Below are 20,605 nucleotides of genomic sequence, written 5' to 3' on the forward strand. Positions count from 1 at the left end.
TATACCGGCCAAATTGAAGCTTGTTCGTTAAAACACATTTTAGTTAAATAATTGTATTATAAAGTGAATTGCTACTTGATTAGCGTTAATGTTAATAGATTGGCCTATTTTTGTTTCAATTTTTGACTTTCATGTGGTTGTATATTTTATAAATTTGATTTGACAATTGGATTTTTTTTTTTGTTTTTGCTATTTTCAGTTTTATATTTCTCTAAAGCGGTATTTATTTATATAAAATAGTGTGTTTTGGATTCAAATAATCACGTGAGAAAACAAGAATCCCAAAAAATTTTTTTAATACATTAAATCGAGTAAAATTTGAATTTGGGTGCTATTGTAAGTAATGTTTAAGATGGTACCTAAAAAAAAAAATTAGATTTAAGATATAATTAAAATAACTGTAAAGTTAAAGTTTTTTTTTCTTTTTAATGATTTGGCCTTTAACAATAAGGTTGAGCATACTTCACGCTGAACTGACCAAATAGATCGAACCAAAATAACTTGGTTCAGTTTGAGTTGATTTTTAACATATAGAGTTTATGTTTCGGTTTAAATTACAAGCACTTTTTTGGAGTATTGATAAAGGTTTCTATCTCATCCAGATGTAGATGGATTGTCTGAATCTAGTTACTCATGTTAATCGGCACAATGAATTAGAGCAGGTCCTTCGGTTCTGCTGCGTATTGCTGACTTATTGCATCATCACTCTTCTTCCATTTATCACATATATCTTGAAGGAAATTAAGCTGCACATCTTTTGGCCACTCATCATAGATTTCATCATACTTTTATTTCTTTTACCTCTTTTAATTCTTTGCCTCATTTGATTAAAGGAATTGTATTATTGGAGGCTACGAGGACTAAATATTTGAGATATATATATAAAAAAAAAATTACAAGCACTTTTTTTTTTTAATCATGAAGCTAAAAAAAATAGGCTTAGACTAAACCTAAAAATAAATAAAAAAACAATTGAACCCATAAAATCAAATCAGCTCGGTTCTAAACACTATTTCAGCTTGATTCGAGTTTCATCTTAAAAGTTCAGTTTGATTTGATTTACTTTAAAACAATCAACGGTTCGCACAACCCTATTTAACAACCCAAAAACGACAGTTCGCACCCTCGTAATTAAAAGGCTTTTGCAAAGGTTTGCAATCCCAGTTGAAAGCTATCTACTCTGCGAATTCCTGTCGTTAAAAAGAATCAGACTCAAAACGCCAAACGGAGAATTTTGGCATTTTTTTTCTTTTATTTTTTTTTAACTGCCCTCCATATAATACCGCCCCTTCACAGTTTTTAACTTCTCTTCAGTTTTCGTTCTGCCCTCTCTTTTCAGGTGCGTTTGTTCCCTTCTCTAGCACTCCTCTTCCTTGCTTCGCCATAGAATCTCTGTTTCTTTAACAAAATCAACGCCTTCTCTCTCGCTGATCTATTTCTTCTATATTTGCGTAATAAGCAGAAACACGCATAGCAGTAGTGCCGATCTACATTTTAAACCCTAAATCTTCATTTTCTTTTTCTGTATTTTCTTTTGAATTGTCTCTAGGGTTAGCTAACCTGCAAGTTTCAGCCTTTCAGGTATGCAATTAGTACCGTTGCCTTTTTCTTTTCCTTGTGTGGAATAGTTTGGTTGCTGGACAAGATGGATGAGGAATTGGAGGTTACTGATGGTTATTGGCTATTTTGTTTTAAAAAATGAAAATTTGAAACTTTGATATGTTAGACTGGTTTTTGCATGTCCGGTTTTCCATAGTCGTGTATATAAATTACCATGATTGTACATTTCTTGACGCAAGATTGTACATAAATTACCATGATAAAGTTCCATGAAAAGTTTAGCTTGACTTGTCTACATGCGTTACTGCTTTTTCCTAATCATGATTCCACAGCTTTTGTTAGAATCATACTTGGAGTCTTTTAAGAATGGTTATTTGTTACTATTATGCATAACATATATAGGTTGTTGAGGGGATGAATTGGATGAGAATCTATGTGACGTTTTTTAATTATTACCTGTGTTGTTAGGTCCACTAGCATTGATGCTCACTGTGAGTTGAAGCCAGATTCATTGCACCATGGGTTTTGATAATGAGTGCATATTGAACATTCAATCTCTGGCTGGGGAGTATTTCTGCCCTGTTTGTCGTTTACTAGTCTACCCAAATGAAGCATTACAGTCACAGTGTACTCACCTATATTGTAAACCCTGTTTAACTTATGTTGTGAGCACTACCCGCGCTTGTCCCTATGATGGTTTTTTGGTGACAGAAGCAGATTCCAAGGTTCTCTACTGCCTTAACCATTATGAATGTATTTATGTGATTATTTTTATGTTCTTGCTTATAGGTTTTTCTTTTTTTCCCTTTACAACCATTAATTGCAGCCACTTATTGAATCAAACAAAGCACTTGCTGAAACCATTGGCAAGATAACAGTTCATTGTCTATACCATAGAAGTGGATGCACATGGCAGGGTCCTTTGTCTGAATGTACTTCTCATTGTTCTGGATGTGCCTTTGGCAATTCTCCTGTTGTATGTAATAGGTGTGGAATTCAAATTGTGCATCGCCAAGTGCAGGAGCATGCACAAAATTGTCCTGTGAGTTTAAGATAGATATTTTTTCTTTTCTACACCCCCCCATCGTGGGCTCCTTTTTTTTTTTTTTTTTTTTTTTTTTTTTTTTTTAATTTTTAATTATGAACTGGATTTTCTTTTATATGTGTTCTCTGTATGTGGGTTTGCTTATTTGTATTTCAATGACAGGGTGTGCAATCTCAAGCTCTTACTGAGGCTACCCAGGATGCCGCAACAACAGGGACAACAGCTGCAGCAGATCAGGCCCAGGCAACCACTCAGGCTCAGACATCTCAGACCACCACATCCTCGTTGCCTGTACCGGATCCCAGTCAACAAGTCAACCCAACTACACAGCCGCAGTCTGTAGTGCAGGCTACTGTGCCCACAACGGAACAGTGGTTTCAACAGCAGCAACAATATCAGCAGTACTATCAGCAGTATCCTGGATATGACTTGTATCAACAGCATTATCAGCAATACTACCCTTACCAACAACATGCAGTTCCACAGTATCCACAACCTCAGGCTTATATGCAGCCTCAGACCCCTCACCCTCAGCTTCAGTCTCAACTGCAAGGTCAACCTCAGGCTCAGCTGCAAACCCAACATCAATCACATCCAAACATTCAGCTCCATGCTGCTGCTCAAACCCAAAGCCAGCCACAAGTCAATCCGCAGCAACAAACCACGGGTCAACCACAATCTCAAATACAATCTCAGACACACCCCACTCCTCATGGCCACCCACATCCTCAGGCTCAGTTGCAGCCACAAGCACAGTCTGTCCAACATCATGCACAGAATCTACAGATACCCCAGCAACCTCATACACAGATGCAGCATCCACAACCCCCAGTTCAGGCGCAAGCTCATTCTCTGCTTCATCCTCAGCATCCTGTCCCTCAACCACAACCTCATTCACAAGGGCTGCAGCAAACACATTCGCAACATCCTGTGCAGTCTCTTGCACAACATCTCACTTCTCAGCCAAATCAGCCAGTGAATCCTCATCTTCAGCCTCAGCTGCAGCATTCATCAGCAAATGCAGTGACAGGCCATCACTCTTATTCACAACCACAGCCTCAACAGCAAGTGCAGTTGGGAGGTCCACAACATGCTGTGCTTATGTACCCTCAAGGTGGGCCTCATCCACAGAACCAACACCCCATTCAAATGCCGGGTCAGTTTCCTCAACAACCTCCTTTTTTGCGTCCACCACAATCTCATGTTCCAGTTCAAAACTCTCAGCAACCTGGTTTGTTGCCTTCACCAGGTCAAGTGCCTAATGTTCCTCCTGCACAACAACAGCCAGTGCAGTCTCATCCTCACCAACCTGGACTTCCTGTGCATCAACGCCCTGTTTTACAGTCAGTTCAGCAGCAATTTCATCAACAGCATTCTCAGCAGCCATTTTCTGGTCAAGCACTGGGACCAGTTCAGAATCAAATGCCTCAGCAAGGCACTTATCTACAACAACCGCTGCATATGCAGTCTCAGTTACGTCCTCATGGGTTGCCACAATCCTTCCCGCCTTCTCATGCCTACCCACAATCCATACCACATGGCACGCCACCCTATCAAGCCCAAAATCTTGGAGGAAGGCCCATGATGCCACCTTATGGAGTCTCAACAAAGCCACATCCACCCGCGCCTGTTGGCATGCAAGCAAGGGCAATGCAGGGAGGTTTAGGCCAGCAATCAGGAAATGCCCTGAGGACCAACAACCAAGATCAGTTGGCTTCTGAGCAACACACTGGGGCTACTTCAAGACCAATGCCTGAGAGACAAGGTGATCAGATAATTGATAAAGGTTCTGAAGCTGAATCAACTTCTCATAAAAATGCTAAGAGGGATCCATATGATTTAGATGTTGCGGCTGGTATTGGGGCTGATTCTGGTGAGGTAAAAACCATAAAATCTGAAAGTGATTTGAAACCAGTAAATGATGACAATAAACCCATGGGCGAGATCAAGGATATTTCAGAATCACTTGGAGCTGAAAATGGTGAGAAGTTTATTAATCAGGTAAAGAAAGAGCCGAAAGAGGGCACTAATGACCAGAAAGGCGTTTCTAATGCCAACCGTAAACAAGTGGAACATTTTGTGTCAGAAGACAAAGAGACTATGGGTGGGCCTATGTTGAAAACCCCTCCCTTGCAGGAAGGCGATCATCTTGAAGACCAGAGTATGAAATCACAGGACAGGAATGTGACTCCTCAACTTTCTGGAGGCTTTCCTTTGCATGGTCAGATGCAAGGAGAGAACTTGCTACAGCCCTCTCATGCAGTTCCCATTGCTGACCAGGGAAAGCAAGAGCCTTCTCTAACTCCACACGGGCATTCTACCTTTCAACAAAGGCCTGTTGGGTCCTCATCGTTACAAGCACCTCCTCCCGGACCTCCACGTCACACGCAATTACCCGGGCATCCTTCTGCTCCATTGAGGCCTTTGGGTGCTGGACTTACACCTAATTCAGGACAACCTTTGAATCCGCCCTCTGAATATTTCCAGCAACCTCTGTACCAGCAATCTCATGGTTCTGATGTCTCACCTACTGGAGATCCAGGTTCTACATCAGTCTTTGGGAGAGGACCAAGTCATTATGGTCCACAAGGACCTTACACTCAAGGTGAAAGGAGGCCATCATATGGACATGAATCTGACATGTTCCCGAATCATACGGCCAATTTTATGGATGGCAGGAGACTGGATCCACTTGGGCATCAACCTGGCATGCCCCCAAATATGATGAGAATGAATGGTGCCCCAGGGCTGGACTCCTCATCAGGCCTTGAATTGCGGGATGATAGGTTTAGGCCCTTGCCAGATCCAAGTCGAATTGTTGATCGGGGAGAGTTTGAAGAAGATCTGAAGCATTTCCCTAGGCCTCCTCATTTGGGTACTGAAAAATATGGGAGTCACTTCCCCTCTTCAAGGGCCCTTGATAGGGGACCTCATAGTTATGGCATGGATTTACCGCCAAAACCTCTTGACAACGGACCACATGGTCTGAATTATGATTCTGTACCCCCAGGTGGCTCTGCCCCTCCAAGATTCTTTCCTCATCGTCATGATGGTATGATGCATCCCAATGATTTAGGAGAAATACCAGCTGGTTTTCAAGACAATGTTGTGGGCAGGCAGCCAGATGGTCGAAATCACCCTGATATTTTTGGACCTCCTCCTAGATATGGTCGCCGACATATGGATGGTATGGCCCCTAGAAGTCCAAGTCGAGATTACCCTGGCTTTGGTGCCTTCCATGGCCTTGATGATATTGCTGGTAGGGAGTCGCGTCGATTTGGTGATTCATATCATGGTAATAGGTTTCCAGTTTTACCCAGCCATTTGCGCAGGAGTGAGTTTGAGGGTCATGGTCAAGATGTGTTTCCTAAACATTTTCGGAGGGGTGAACATTTGGATCCTCATGAGCTGCCTAGTCACATCCGAGAGCCGATTGGTTATGGAGCTTCGCGGATGGGAGAATTGACTGGACCAGGGAACTTCTTTCATCCACGGCTTGGTGAGCCGGGTTATAGGAATAGCTATTCCCTTAAGGGAATTCCTGGTGATGGTGGAAACTATACAGTTAATTATCTTTTCCTAATTTAAATTTTGTTTAAATATTACCTAGTTCATTTTCTTTCATTGTTAGAAGTAAATGTCCTTGTTGATGTTTTATTAAATTCTTTTCAATAACAATATAGCATATTATTTTTCCTGAATGCTCTTCTTTTCATTCTGGATGTTTCCAGGGTGATTTGGAGTCTTTTGATGGTTCCAGAAGGAGGAAATCATCTAGCATGGGGTGGTGTCGAATTTGTAAAGTTGACTGTGAAACTGTGGAGGGCTTGGACCTGCATTCACAAACAAGGGACCATCAAAAGATGGCTATGGATGTGGTTTTAACAATCAAGAAGAATGCGAAAAAGCAGAAGTTGTAAGTTATTGGGGATTTAAATTAGAGCACACAGTTCATTATCTCAACTTTGACTCCAAGTATTAAGAGGAATCTCTGTTACTCCCTTTTGTTTGGTTTGTTTTGTAGAGCTCCCAGTGATCATTCCTCACTTGATGACACAAGCAAGTCAAGGAATGCCAGTTTTGAAGGCCGTGGTGGAAATAAGAATTAAGTTGTAGTCTTGCAATCTGGACTGCTAGGTGCTTTGCTGACTGAGGATTGAGTTTGTTGCTTTGATATATCTGAACTTGGTGACTTACATGATCCAACCTTCTGTGCCTCTGCACTCATGGCGGTTTTGCTACTCTTGTCATTTCAGCGTGTTGCCACGTTAAAAGGAGATGTTTTTCAGACCTGAAGTTCGGTGGCAGTTAAGTTTGTTGGTTTTTGATTTTGAAGTCTTTACTTTAGAACTGGGATAGTTTTGTGCTGATGTTAGTGTTATCTAGCTAAAAGTTGTTTCATGTCGGTTCATTGTGCATGTGGCTCTTATCTTAGTTTTTGAGACTTTCATTTTGATATTAATATCTTATTTAGTTCCCCTATCATTGCTTAAAGTGGAGTTAATCTTGGTTTTATGACAAAACTTAACTATAGTGTTTCAGTCTTTGATGCTGGGAAGTATTTATACTAACTTCAAATTGTCGCTTGTTGTGAAAATTACATTGGGTTGCTTAGATCACATCTACTTTTGATGAATAAGATTAGCACATGCATGCCAAGTGCCATCTAGTTGTTTGAAGCTGAGAGTTTTTCCCCCCTTGCATTCAATTTTAGGATTTTAGATAGTTTGGATTGTTAAACATATTTTGGGATTTAGGGAACCTACTTTTCTCTTTCAAAGATGTTGAAGATTTTGTATAATTGAGGATAGTTTTTCCCCCTTCTCTTTAATATCATAAAGAAGTCAGAAGATACTTTAAGCCTTCTTATTTCTCTATTGCTGCAAAAGGTTGATTTAAAGATCCTATCTTGGCTAATAATTCATTGAAGAGAATGAAGCTTTAAGTTAGTATGTGGAGGGAATTATTCTTAATTGATTGTGAAAATTGCTGGATAATATGCTTTTTGATATGTTCTATTCAATGATGAGATTACTGTTGGTAAAAAAACAGAGTTAATGTTCCTAATTGAGTGTTATGTTTAGGGAAAAAGCAAACATTTTAAAAAACAGAGTTAATGTTTCTAGTTGACTATTTATAGTAAATGGAGAAAAACTTAGACATTTTTCAACTTTTTGAAGAGAGTAATGTTTTCGAATTCTAAGCAGATTGTTGCTGCCACATGTTTAGTTTCTCATGCACATTCTTTTTGCTACAAGATTTCTTTATTCTTAAGAGGTTCCATTGAGGAGTTTATACTTAAAAAAACTAGGAATTTGACTTGATGTCTTAGGGTCTTTGGTCAATGTCAACGAAGATTATGCTAGATAGTTTTTGTTATTTTAGGAGAGATTTTTATGCTGACTCGTCGCAAGCTAATGAGAGAATTTGAAGGAAGAGTAATCAATTGGCTTGTGAAGTATATATATGCTCTCGGCTCTATCCATTTAATGTCTATAAAAAGAATTGGTTATGTTATATAATTCTGGATAATAAAAAATCTGTTGGAAGTTGAGTTAGGTTCAGTTTCTGAAGTAGTAATAGGCTAGCAAAAAAGCATTGGTTTGCTGTTACCGACCTTCTGTACAAATCCTTTTTCCATTACCAATTCTCGAACATATGATATCGCTCATACCTTAAATAGAGGAATATATAGCCAGTTTTGTATGCTATCAGAAATTTCCATTTATTCTTGTTCAAGGCTCGTGGAAATTTCTTGGCTGATTTCATATTATATTCACTGAAAAGTGCTGCTCTTCAGTAGCATTATTGCTCAATCTAGTTACTTAATAATATGAGGCATTTCATAATGCTGTCACAATTCATTAAATCTGTTAGTGTTGATTTTGTTTTTTTTTTCTTTTTTTTTCCATTTCTGGTGAAATTCTTTTATAATAGATTTTTTCAATTCGACCTGTCTTTTTACGGCTGAAGCAGACAACAAAAAAGACTGAAAGTTCAGCGGAAAGGTTTACTCAATCATCTTGTTTAGATTGGTAAGGTTGTGTTCAGTGTACAGATGTAAGTAGTGAACTTTTGCTCAATAGCATTGACGTTTATTGAATTTCTTTTTTGTCAACTTTTAGTATTTTTTTTTTAATTGGTGAAGAGCTTATTTACTTCAATATTCAAGTGGAAACTATATTTGGATGATCTTTGTGATCATCAGAAAATGGAGTAGAAAACATAAGCTACCATGTTAGAAATGTTCCTTGGCCTATTTGAATCTGGGGGTGTTGATTTGTACATTACCCTTCTTTTGCCTGATGGAGTATTGCTTATCTGCTCTTCTTAATGAGAAATTTAACTTTTAGGATTTTTTTCTCCTTTAGATAAACATTTGCTTTGTCTTGCCCTTCGTTATTACTTGAGAAATTTAATAATTTTGCCAGACGTAGTCTGTTACTTATCAAGACATAATCTATCTGAACTCCTAGTGTATTTTTCTTATTATCACTTGAAATTTGAGAAGTTTGAATATGTGATTAGCCATAAGTAATCACTCGAGAGTATTCTAATGCTGCCCTTCTCTCTTAATTAGCAATTGTCATAACTCTTGGGATGATTTTTCTCATTTAGATCAATGCTTACAGTTCAATTCTCATCAACTGAGAAGTTTTAATAATTTGCCAAATGTGAATTCAGGTTGCTAGTGTATTCATTCCTTAAGGTCAGGTCTAACCTTAACATGAGTAGTGAAATATATAAATGATTTTATTGTTATATATGCAAAATTGTGGAAGTCATTTAGGTTTCCAATTGCCTGAAATGTTTATTTCTGCTGTTGGATCTTTCACTTAGGAATAGTGGTGTAGTTCCTTTAGATAGGCTTGATTGGGGTGTTTTGGAACAGCTAGGGTTGAGCCTTCTTTGGAAACAAAAACTACCTTACAGATTTTATCAGGCCAGTATGAAAAAATATAAAATTATCTATTTGGACAAAATGCTGTTTTAGTCAGTGTTCAGATTCTATCATCTGTATTAGTCTATGGATAAATCTACCAGGATCTGCTGTTGCCTCTTCAGTCTTTTTGATAAAATATGCAATATTATGTATGTGTGTACTTTTTTTTTTTGGTTAAAGTAATTAACTTTCTGGTCATTAAATTAGAACAAATGTTTCCATTGATCATCTGTTTGGGCCGTATGAAGGACCATAGGATTTTTTATGCTACTTTATGTTTTCTACTTCATTACTTAGATGGCATCCTGAAGTTTTAGGCTCAAACTATAATGGTACATCACAGAGCATCATCATCCTCTTTTGTTCTTTACCAGCAGAATGCATTTTAAGGAAGAAAAAATGCTGAAAAGGCCCTGTATAGAGGTACATTTTTGGTCAATATACACTGGCATGGATGTTGTAAAACATTGAATGGACAAAAAGAATGTGTAATGTTTTATGACCAAAATATCCTGGCATGCAAATTTGAATTAGCTATTAAACCTAGTAATTTTAATAATGTTTTAATGAGATTTATAGTATAACTCGTAAGTTATAACTGAATTTTGATTGGTCAAGCTAATACATAATATCTTTGTATTTCATTGTTGTATCATTCAGTAACATATAATTCCTGTGCCTATAATTGACATAACATTGTAGTACTTAATTTTTAATTTATGTCCTTTTTGAATATGTATGATGCATCATATATATTTTTTTAGAATTCCTGCTAGCATAAAATCATAAATTTTTAGGATATAAAATTGTAAGTTGTAATAATGAAATGTTAGAAAATGTATTTAGAAATATCAATTATAATCTCTACATTATAGTCAAAGTCAAGGTATGATTGAAAATATCCATGAGGATGCAAATAAAAATTCACTTCTTGCTGGATTACATTGAAATCTAAAGATATTCTGTTGTGATTTTTATCATTCAATGGAATCAAAAATAAAAATTGGTCTAAAATCAAATACAAAATAATTGAAATTTATTGACAATAAATAGGTCATTATTTTGAGTGCAAAATAACAATAGTGGTATTGGTTTTTTTTTTTTTTATTTACTTTAGATAAATATATACAATATAACATCTTAAAATTTTAAATTATTGGTAAATGAGAGATTACTCTGAGGAATTTGTTTCCCTTGTACTCGCGTTCATAAATATATGTAGATATGCATATAAAACCTTTATAAGTTTAGTGATCACCTTTTTGAGATAAAAGCACTAAAGATAACACATGGCCAAAAAATAAAAAGTGAATGTTCCTTTTACTGAAATAACATGTTATACTTGTAATGTTACATAATTTTGTTCGATGTGATAAAATATTGCAAAGAAAAAGAGTCTGAAAGTAGTTTAACATTGATATATCTATGACATACTTGTGAATATGTTACATCAATGTTAACTGACATTTGAAATTAATTTTTTTTTAATAATAGAAAAACAAATACTTTGTTTTTGTTGAATAGCACCTGCTACTGCAAGTGGCAAAAGGCTGTAAAATTTGGGCTGCTTTGAACTTAAACATATAAACTTGCATAAAACGACCCAGCTAATTTGCTATAAATTCTTTATACCAAAAACCTAACAAATCCATTTATCATAGTTGGCTTGGCATTACTTGCTGTAAACCTGCATAACTAGCAACCGCTTTGTGGATATACTTGTAACTTGTTCAATGTTCAAAAGGCTTGAATAGGTTAACGTGCAGTAGTAGAAGACTGGATTTTGATTGCTTTTCAATTGAATTTTGCCATTATTATTATTATTATTTCAAGATATCTTATGCTTCATAAAATTCTTTGTCATCTCTTCATACTGCAAAAACTGGGGCTTTACTTGAAGCTAATGGGGAGCCTTTTTGAACGTTGGATGGACTTCAAAACCCTGCTTGTACATACTGTGTTTTCCAGGTTTGTTGTTATTATTCCTGAACATTCTCAGTTAGAATCATCCATTTAGATAATCACTCTCCTGTCTGGCTATTCTTCATCATTTTTGGCATTAATTTTATATCCAGCTGCTTCAGTGGTCTTGTGAATTTGAAAAGGGTCTCTTGAGCTTGCTATTGCTTCAAATTAGTGGAATGCAGAAGCATACATGTACAAACTATATCAAATTGAACATTTATGGTGGACACTTTATTTTTTCAGCCATTATTGATTTCATGTAGTTCATATGGCCTATGAGCATTGGCTCCAGTTGTATGTGTTTTATGGTGAAATGTCATGGTCAAGCAGAAAAGAAGATATTTAAATGGTGCTAGATGAAGATAATAGCATGGCGATAGAAAGATATTATTATCCTCTCACCTATCAGAGACATGCTCATATGTGAATTGGTAATGAATGGTGATTGTTTGTTTATTTGTAGCAGGTTTTGATTATTTCTGTTCATAAGACTCTGTAAACCGTAATATTTTTAGTTCCCAATTAAAATCTTGGTAAAACAAATTTAAATATAGCTTAATATTTCTCAATTCAAATGGAAGAAAGTGTAAAAGGCTTAAACAATTTCTTTAGTCGAGGATATATGTTGTCTTAACTGTGATCCAAAAGGTGATTAACATAAAAAACTCTGCCTCATCAATATTTTGTAACAATAGATTCCAATAAATGAAGCTTAGTTACTAAATGTCTCATAACAAATGAGTAATGATCAAACAAAAAGAAAGTAAAATTGTCACAATATGATTCTATACACCAATGCTTAATCACTAAATGTATCATAACAAACGAGTAATGGTCAAACAAAAAGAATGTAAAATTGTCACAATATGATTCTGTACACCAATTTTACTTTGATACGATGGAGAAATCATAAATTTAGGGTTGGATGGGATTTCATGCGTAGCATTAGTTTTAGGTTGGAAGTTACTATAAAACTTTGTTGTTGTATGTATTTGGTACAATTCAGTTATTTTATTGTATTAGTTTAGTTGTTAGTCATTTCTTTTTTATAAATTTACCCATGGATATTTTTGTCTGTTTAAATGTTCCTTTCTCATCCACCTTTATATATGTTGTGGATAGATTGTTTACGACTCGGCAAATTAGATTGATTAGGTACTTGGAAAGAACCATATAGCCAAATTATGCATTCAGTAGTATGTGACCATTAAAGGACAAAAACAATGTGAGAGTAAATGCCTTTGATCAGATAAATAGCTTGCCATTCGCAGGGGTCAAAAATAGGAACAAGACAAGTGCAAGAAGATGCAGCCAGCATGGAAAAATAGATATGCATTCATAAATATTTACTCCACACTTGATGAATAGGCTTTTGTCAGGGGTGCAGTGTGTAAGCCAATTATTATCTTTTCTACCACCTGACAATAACACTTCTTAGTGTAGAGTATAATTTATTTGCGAGTTTCCTTGCAGACTAATTTGATAGATTTGTTTTAAATTTTTGGTAGTCGGGTTAATATTTTGTAGGTCTCTCAAAATAGACAGTTTGTTGCATTTTTATATGAAATGGTAGTTGTAACGTGTGAAAGCTATTTGATATTAGGAAGTTCAATTACAATTTCTTTCTACTGTATCAATGTATCATCATATTATAACAAATTAATAATGTGTTGTAGGAAGTAGTTCTTAGCTGTTTAGTTTTATTTTGGGTAATAATTGTTCCTTTTGTGTTGTGCGTACTGCTTTTGGCTAAAAGATGTCTCACTTGCTCATTTATTTTTTATCTTTAGCATATAGTGTTGTGACTTTTGTCTTGAAGCCTATCTCATGGAATTATATATACATGGGTACAAAATCATATTTACAAAGATGGGCGCTTGCACACTTTCTTTGTGGAACTTGTGTCCTCTTCATCTTCTTGTTCTTCTTCTTTTTTAACTAAACCATCATCTTATCACACTTTAGAAACAGAGTGAATAATATGAGAACTGAGCATAAATTTGATAATATAATTTACAGATCCGACTTATCATATATCAAATGTTGAGGTTCATACAATCCAATTAGTTGTGGGGTTTGCTTTTTGATCCTTAATGGCAATTGACTTGTATTAATGTTCTCTTTTTTTCATTTGGTTCCATAGGGCAGGATCTTTACACTGGTTGATTGTATCATTTATAATAATGTTATATTTTATTACCATATTGATTTAATATTTATTTCAAACTGTGAGCTTATAATTGAAAAATGACAAATGAAACTGTGAGCTTATGTATTTCAAAGTATTATAACAAAGTGAAAATTTGGATTAGGCATTCTTTAAGAGGGAACAATAGACTAGCCTTGTTTGAGGTAGCTGTGGCATTCTTTTATGTAGTTGTTAGGGTTTTAGTGACTTAAAATATTTTTTGCTTCATTTTTCCATTAATCCTCTATTAGAGCTAACAATGTTTCAAGTGTCTGCATGTCTATGCAAGGAAAACAGGGGCATTTTCTCGGAAAATAAACCTTTGGTGTAGATTCTTGCAGTTGGAATGTGAGTCTTCTACACTTTTCAGAGGAACGTGAATGCAGCATATGGAACTCCCAATTGGTGGGATATTCTCATTTGTTTATGACTCTATGTTGTTAATATGGCTGACAATTCTCTTTTTGCCTTTTGATATCTGTTTTTTTTTTCCTTTTAAATGAATTGATTTTACAACCATCTGAAATTAGATATTACCCTTCCGTTCCATTGCAAGTATTATTTAAAAAGTTTCTTTTTCTATTTAATTGTTAGTTTAGAAAATTAAGAATCTTTACATTAATCATTAAATAATTCATATTATTCTATTATAGTTGAATGATTTGTATTAAATTACTTTAATCATTAAAGAAAGGATATATTTGAGAATTAAGAAATTAAATGTATTTTAAGAAAAGGAAAATGGTGTATAATTTAGAACAAATGAAAAAAAAAAAAAAAAAAAAAAGATTGTATCTTTATGAGATTTCGAAATATAGTCTTTTTTTTTTTTTTTGTTTTAATGTCTTGTCGGCGTCTAGAATTGATATTGTTTATTGACTTTTTTAATTTTTGTGTAATTACCTTGAATGAAACCGGAAGTATCAAACTTCGATGTTAGAAAATTAGTGGATTTCAAGAAGGTTTGTTTCTTTAAAGTGGTTTTGATGGATTAAATTTCATATGATGAAATAAAAAACAAATTTATTTCATCATCATTATAAAAAGGGAAAGAAAATTAAGTGTTATGTATTCTCCTTCCAAAATCTTCTATCACAAGAGAACAAAAAATATTAGTACAATGTTATATTAATGGAGGAAAATTAATTTTATTCCGCACATTTTCTTTATAAAAATATAAAAAAAGATTTAATATTGATAAGTTTAGTCTAGTTTTAATAGAAATAATAAAAAAAAAAAAACGCTATTTACTCTTAATTTTAATAAGAAAATGATTCATGCTCAAAGAGAGATTTGTTAGGAATCTGGTGAGTGCTTGCATTGCATGGATATGGTGGGTCGGGATTGGCAGATTCGAATGGTTAAAGTTTATAGGGAGTGTAATGCTGCCGCAGACAGTTTAGCAGCAGGAGCTTTACTAGGACCTTTGGGTTCTTCGTTTGTTAACTAACCTTCCTCAGCAAATGGTTCGTTCGTTGGAGGCTGATTGCTTTGGTGTCATTTGGCCTCGAGTGGTTCCTAGACGGGTTGAAAGATTTGTTTAATTGTCAAACAGTCATTGGTTTATTATCATCAATACTCTCTGCCACTAATTTTGGAAAATCTATGAGTTTATCCATAGATCATATACAGATTTTTAAAATTATTTTCATTTTATTTTTTTTTTTTCGGAGTGAATAATTAAAAATATTCCATTTTTAAATTTTTTATTAATTTAAATGGGTGGATCATACAGTTGTATGATAAATCAATACCACTAATTTTTCAATTTGAAAATCCAGTTTTGTTCATGGGGATACGTGTCACAAAGGACAAATGGTAAAAAAAAAAAACACTTTAAACGGCGCCGTGCTCTTATTTCAAAACTATTGAAAAACGAGAGCCGGCTGCTTGCTTAGGGTTGGATCCAGTTGTAATGCGTTTCCCCACTCAAATTTGAAATTCAAAAATATTTTACACCTAACTTTTTAACCGTTACAGCCTCGAAAGTATGAAATGTCAGCCATACATTCAAAATTAAAAAAATATTTAAAAATAGAAAACGAAAATCTTAGCCGTTAAACCCTTCTTTGTAGTTTCTCCTATATAAAGCCTCTCTTTCACTTTACCTCTTCTTCATTTCAGACTCTCTCACTCTCTCTCTCTCTCTCCCTAATTTCAAATCTTTTAGGTTTCTGTTTTCAATTTTCAAAAATACCCAGCCATAATGCGCGAGATCCTTCACATCCAAGGTGGCCAATGCGGCAACCAAATCGGAGCTAAGTTTTGGGAAGTGGTCTGCGCCGAACACGGCATAGACTCCACTGGTCGCTACCAAGGCGACTCAGATCTGCAGCTTGAAAGAATCAATGTCTATTACAATGAGGCCAGCTGTGGCCGATTTGTTCCTCGGGCTGTGCTCATGGATTTGGAGCCTGGTACTATGGACAGTATCAGATCTGGTACTTATGGTCAGATTTTTAGACCTGATAACTTCGTCTTTGGCCAATCTGGTGCTGGTAACAACTGGGCTAAAGGCCATTACACTGAAGGCGCAGAGCTCATTGATTCTGTGCTTGATGTTGTTCGAAAAGAAGCTGAGAATTGCGACTGTTTGCAAGGTACAAATTGCATGCCTAATCTAAAATCTCGCTTTTTGGAGGGATTTCTTTTATTGGGGTCTAATTGTCTCTTATTAAAGTCTTGATTCTTTTGTGGAGATTTGTAGTTTGTTTTAATTTGTTTTATTTTGTAGTCTAGTCTATTGATTGATTTTCCTCTTAATAAAGCCTTGATCTTTTTCGGTATTTTTATTAGGTTACTCATCCGCTAGTATAAATCTTCTTTTGGGGGTTTTGCAATGGGTTTTGATTGTTTGTTATTATTAGTCTGTTGTTTTAGAGGTACTTTTAGTGCGTTCTACTTTTCTGTTAATTAAGCATAGTTCTTTCTGAAGACTTTCAATGGTTAAGCTTTTTCTTTTGTGGGATTTTTTATGTGTTAATTGTTTGATTTTTGAGCAGGTTTTCAAGTGTGCCATTCTCTCGGAGGTGGTACTGGATCTGGAATGGGAACGCTATTGATCTCTAAAATTAGGGAAGAATACCCAGATAGGATGATGTTGACTTTCTCTGTATTTCCTTCTCCTAAGGTCTCTGATACAGTTGTGGAGCCTTATAATGCCACTCTTTCTGTCCATCAGCTAGTGGAAAATGCAGATGAGTGTATGGTTCTTGACAACGAAGCCTTGTACGATATTTGCTTCAGAACGCTCAAACTCACCACCCCAAGCTGTATGCCAATCTCTAACCCTTTTTTTTTTTTTTTGCGAAGATTATTATTTTTATTGCAATTGCCAATTTTAATCATGGATTTGATTGTTTTGTAACAGTTGGTGATTTGAATCACTTAATCTCTGCAACGATGTCTGGAGTTACTTGCTGCTTGAGATTCCCTGGCCAGTTGAACTCTGATCTGAGGAAACTTGCAGTGAATCTCATTCCATTTCCTCGTCTTCACTTTTTCATGGTGGGTTTTGCTCCTCTTACGTCCCGTGGGTCCCAGCAATATCGAGCTCTAACTGTTCCTGAGCTCACACAACAAATGTGGGATGCTAAGAATATGATGTGTGCAGCTGATCCAAGACACGGGCGTTATCTCACAGCCTCTGCTATGTTTAGAGGGAAAATGAGCACAAAAGAGGTTGATGAGCAAATGCTAAATGTGCAGAACAAGAACTCTTCTTACTTTGTGGAGTGGATTCCAAACAATGTGAAATCAACTGTTTGTGATATTCCACCAACTGGTCTAAAAATGGCCTCAACATTTATTGGCAATTCCACATCTATACAAGAGATGTTCAGGCGTGTGAGCGAGCAATTCACTGCTATGTTCAGAAGAAAAGCTTTCTTGCATTGGTATACAGGGGAAGGGATGGATGAAATGGAGTTCACTGAAGCTGAGAGTAATATGAATGATTTGGTTTCTGAGTATCAGCAATACCAAGATGCAACTGCTGATGAAGAAGGCTATGAAGACGAGGAAGGAGAATATCAGGAGGAAGAATATGAGTAGAATATTCATTTGAACCTCAACTTCTAGTTGCTGGTTTATGTTTTTGTTGGTTATTATATGGATTGTAGCTAAAAAAGAACTAAAATAGCACTATTAATTTATGTAACTTTGATAATCTATTTATTTATCAGTAAATTTCCTCTTTCAGCCTGCAGATTGTGCATTTCCAGTTTCTTTCATTGCTAAATTGGTTGATAGTATACGCTAAGATTCGGTGCTGTGGTTTTTTCAAAATGATAATGGCATCTTATATGCATGTTGATTCTGATTGCTTGAAATATTCTAATTGTTGAAATAGGCTGCTTCAAATACAATCTGCTAATCGCCAAGTTTTGAGGATCCATATTTATTGATTAATGTGTCTCTCACAAACATCTTCCATATGCAAATGTGGGATCTGCGCATATAGGCTTGCTATTGTCTTTTTATATGACTGGGACCCCCTGCACATGGAGTACTGCCTCCCATAGCCTTATTGGCAGTGGAGAATGCTAAGTTTTGTGTAGATGCAAGGCAATTCCCTCCGACATGAACTCAAATAAGAGAATGAATTGTGTTCTTCCCTAGGCGATTGTGAAATTTCCTTCTGTACTTCATATTTGCAACAACTTGCTCAATTGAGCCAAGTAAGCCACTTGATGTTAAATGACTTTAATGACCTGTTTGCAGTAGAAAAGAAAAGCCAAGAAGTCATTAAACTAATAAAATGACAATAATGTGCAAGGGGTTTAAAATGTGGCATCTCATTCTGCATTTGTAAGTATGTATCAAAATAGAAAAAGGCCAAAGTAGTATAAATCCACAGAAACAATCAGCAGCAGAATACTGCCAAATGGAAACTAAAATCCCCAACTTAGCATTTAATTAGCAAAATAAGTAAACAAATCGATAATGACAAAGAATAACATTGATGAACATAACAAAGAATAGTGTTGATAAATCCTAGGGATGGAATTCAAATTTCCACTCTCTAACTGCCAGCTTTCCACAGGATTCCATCATACGAAATGACATGTACATATTCTTTTCTTTTTGACAGGCAAATGAGAGAGCAACAGTCTTGTGCCAACAGCTGGCTAAATTTGCACAACAGGGAAATTTTCGTTGCCACCAAAACACATTTCTCAGAGATTTATAATGTTGTTTTATATTGTCAAGATTATATTATATAAAAGAAAACAGATTCCTTGTAAGTTAATCAGCACAAGAAAAACAAAAAAAAGAACACTCGTTGACATCTAAAATGTCCTGATAAGTACACCGGACTACTATATAAACACAACCCACAAAACCTAATCTCACAAAGAAACACATCTCTTCTCTTAGAATTAATCCAGGCCTGTAAAACCTTCCATTGTTATACTAATTAACATGGCCCTCATCATATTCATTGCTTTCTCTCTTGTCCTCCATGGAGCTCTTGGTAAGACGTACTTCAAGTTTCTAACCATTTCTATATGAATGCATGGTTACAGTTCGCAGAAAATAACTTGTTATAAAAAGCCAAAAGGGGCTAAATTTATGAAATACTAACATTCTTTATTGTTTAGGTGAGCTTGTATGTGAGAAACTGCCTGTTGAGCTTTGCTCATACTCAATCGCATCGTCTAGTAAGCGATGCTTAATTGAGAATTTCGCGACAAAAGATGGAAAAATTGCATACCAGTGCAAGACATCGGAGGTGGTGGTTGATATATTGCATGAATGGATTGAAAGTGATGAATGTATTAGTGCATGTGGAGTTGACAGGAACACTGTTGGTATCTCATCAGATACTCTCCTTCAGCCTCAGTTTTTGGCTAAACTCTGCTCAAATGACTGTTATCAATCTTGCCCTAACATTGTTGATCTCTACTTCAATTTGGCCTTGGGCGAAGGTGCATATATAACTCTTTTTACTCAAATTTTATGTTGCAAATATTGTTTCCTTGTTACATTCTCATGTCACATTTTTCATTTTTACGCTCATATTATTACTTTCATGCTAACCATTAAATCAAATGTGAATTAGATTCTCCAGAAGAAAATCTAATTAACTATATTTATTAGATCTCTATTTACATTTTATTTAGAACTGTAAATAAGCTGAGTTAAACCCATTTCAGCCTGAAAAAACCATAGCTTCAAGTTGCTCATTTACAAGTTCAAACTTGAGTTCGAGCTCGACTAGTTTTTAAATTTATGGCTAGGCTCAAGTTTAGCTCTTTAAATTTATGGCTAATGTGCGATTTAGTTCATATATAGCCCTACATGTTATCCAATTGCATTGATTTTCATACAAAATCCATTTTGTAATTACAGGAGTTTTCTTGCCTGATTTGTGCACCAACCCTCGTCGTGCCTTGTCCGCAACTGGAAGTTCCAGTTACGTAGCTCCTGGTCCGGCCTTCTTCGAAGTTTCTCCAGCTGCAGCTCCTGTTCCGGTTGATGTTGTGGACCCTGCTTGTGCTCCAACAACTGCCATATGATCTCGTAGATTATTAGTTAGCTGTTAATAACAGTTATTATTTACAGTTGAGTAGTTATTAAGATCCAATATTAGGGTCAGGATGTTATGTTACAAATTTATAATTGCAATTTTTCAGACTATATTTGTAATTTTTTATGCTTCTAAATTATCAAAATGGGTTAATCAATCTATATACTGTTTTCAATCTCATTTAAAATTACGGTAGCATCCCAAACAATTAAAAATGAAATTGCAAATTAAAAAAGTATTTCTAATGCCCCTCTCTAACCATGGTTAAACTTAACCCACCTTACCTATCAAACTTGAAATACACCTTTTATATTTATCTATTGGAAAAATGCTGCATTTAAAAAAAAAAAAACATATTAAGAACAAACTTTT

General features: G+C 35.5%; 3 protein-coding genes and 1 long non-coding RNA gene across 10 annotated transcripts; 3 read left to right on the forward strand and 1 right to left on the reverse strand.

Annotated features, from left to right (window-relative positions):
* Positions 1-1,205: 1,205 nt before the first annotated feature.
* On the forward strand, positions 1,206-14,250 carry LOC105631099 (uncharacterized). 7 transcript variants are annotated; one of them, XM_020678142.3, is made up of 8 exons: positions 1,303-1,581; positions 2,029-2,285; positions 2,387-2,602; positions 2,768-6,169; positions 6,337-6,521; positions 6,630-6,912; positions 8,543-11,516; positions 11,624-14,250. In XM_020678142.3, the coding sequence occupies exons 2-6, from the start codon at positions 2,079-2,081 to the stop codon at positions 6,712-6,714; spliced, it is 4,095 nt and encodes a 1,364-aa protein (XP_020533801.1). In that variant the 5' UTR covers positions 1,303-1,581; positions 2,029-2,078; the 3' UTR covers positions 6,715-6,912; positions 8,543-11,516; positions 11,624-14,250. The 7 variants fall into 7 exon arrangements, with proteins under 7 accessions (XP_020533795.1, XP_020533801.1, XP_020533806.1 ...); XM_020678147.3 differs by having other exon boundaries at positions 6,630-6,742; positions 6,862-6,912; positions 8,543-14,250; XM_020678151.3 differs by having other exon boundaries at positions 2,768-3,761; positions 3,855-6,169; positions 8,543-14,250.
* Positions 14,251-15,803: 1,553 nt separating this feature from the next.
* Positions 15,804-17,908, forward strand: TUB7 (tubulin beta-7 chain). The gene is made up of 3 exons (XM_012213125.4): positions 15,804-16,301; positions 16,704-16,973; positions 17,072-17,908. Exons 1-3 carry the CDS (start codon positions 15,908-15,910, stop codon positions 17,752-17,754), a joined length of 1,347 nt encoding a protein of 448 aa, XP_012068515.1. The 5' UTR covers positions 15,804-15,907; the 3' UTR covers positions 17,755-17,908.
* LOC149495956 (uncharacterized) lies at positions 17,617-20,203 on the reverse strand. Its single transcript, XR_016320902.1, has 2 exons — positions 20,068-20,203; positions 17,617-18,413 (listed from the first exon to the last, which is right to left on the reverse strand). It is a non-coding gene; the product is annotated as an uncharacterized LOC149495956 (long non-coding RNA).
* On the forward strand, positions 18,957-20,222 carry LOC105631491 (uncharacterized). Its single transcript, XM_020678256.3, has 3 exons — positions 18,957-19,177; positions 19,305-19,631; positions 20,056-20,222. Exons 1-3 carry the CDS (start codon positions 19,126-19,128, stop codon positions 20,220-20,222), a joined length of 546 nt encoding a protein of 181 aa, XP_020533915.1. The 5' UTR covers positions 18,957-19,125.
* The last annotated feature ends 383 nt before the right edge of the window (positions 20,223-20,605 follow it).

The sequence above is a fragment of the Jatropha curcas genome, chromosome 5 (genome assembly GCF_041381405.1).
Source record: "Jatropha curcas cultivar XTBG-Jc1 chromosome 5, XTBG_Jcur_1.0, whole genome shotgun sequence".
In the NCBI taxonomy this organism is placed as follows: Eukaryota; Viridiplantae; Streptophyta; class Magnoliopsida; order Malpighiales; family Euphorbiaceae; genus Jatropha; species Jatropha curcas.

Excerpts from the sequence above, each read along its gene's own strand:
- LOC105631491 (XM_020678256.3), top strand. The coding sequence starts at position 19,126 with ATGGCCCTCATCATATTCATTGCTTTCTCTCTTGTCCTCCATGGAGCT. Across the intron at positions 19,178-19,304 it reads TGTCCTCCATGGAGCTCTTG|GTGAGCTTGTATGTGAGAAA; the intron begins GTAAGACGTACT and ends TTTATTGTTTAG. Across the intron at positions 19,632-20,055 it reads CAATTTGGCCTTGGGCGAAG|GAGTTTTCTTGCCTGATTTG; the intron begins GTGCATATATAA and ends TTGTAATTACAG.
- LOC105631099 (XM_020678136.3), top strand. The coding sequence starts at position 2,079 with ATGGGTTTTGATAATGAGTGCATATTGAACATTCAATCTCTGGCTGGG. Across the intron at positions 2,286-2,386 it reads TGACAGAAGCAGATTCCAAG|CCACTTATTGAATCAAACAA; the intron begins GTTCTCTACTGC and ends CATTAATTGCAG. Across the intron at positions 6,522-6,629 it reads AATGCGAAAAAGCAGAAGTT|AGCTCCCAGTGATCATTCCT; the intron begins GTAAGTTATTGG and ends TTTGTTTTGTAG.
- TUB7 (XM_012213125.4), top strand. The coding sequence starts at position 15,908 with ATGCGCGAGATCCTTCACATCCAAGGTGGCCAATGCGGCAACCAAATC. Across the intron at positions 16,302-16,703 it reads GAATTGCGACTGTTTGCAAG|GTTTTCAAGTGTGCCATTCT; the intron begins GTACAAATTGCA and ends ATTTTTGAGCAG. Across the intron at positions 16,974-17,071 it reads CAAACTCACCACCCCAAGCT|TTGGTGATTTGAATCACTTA; the intron begins GTATGCCAATCT and ends GTTTTGTAACAG.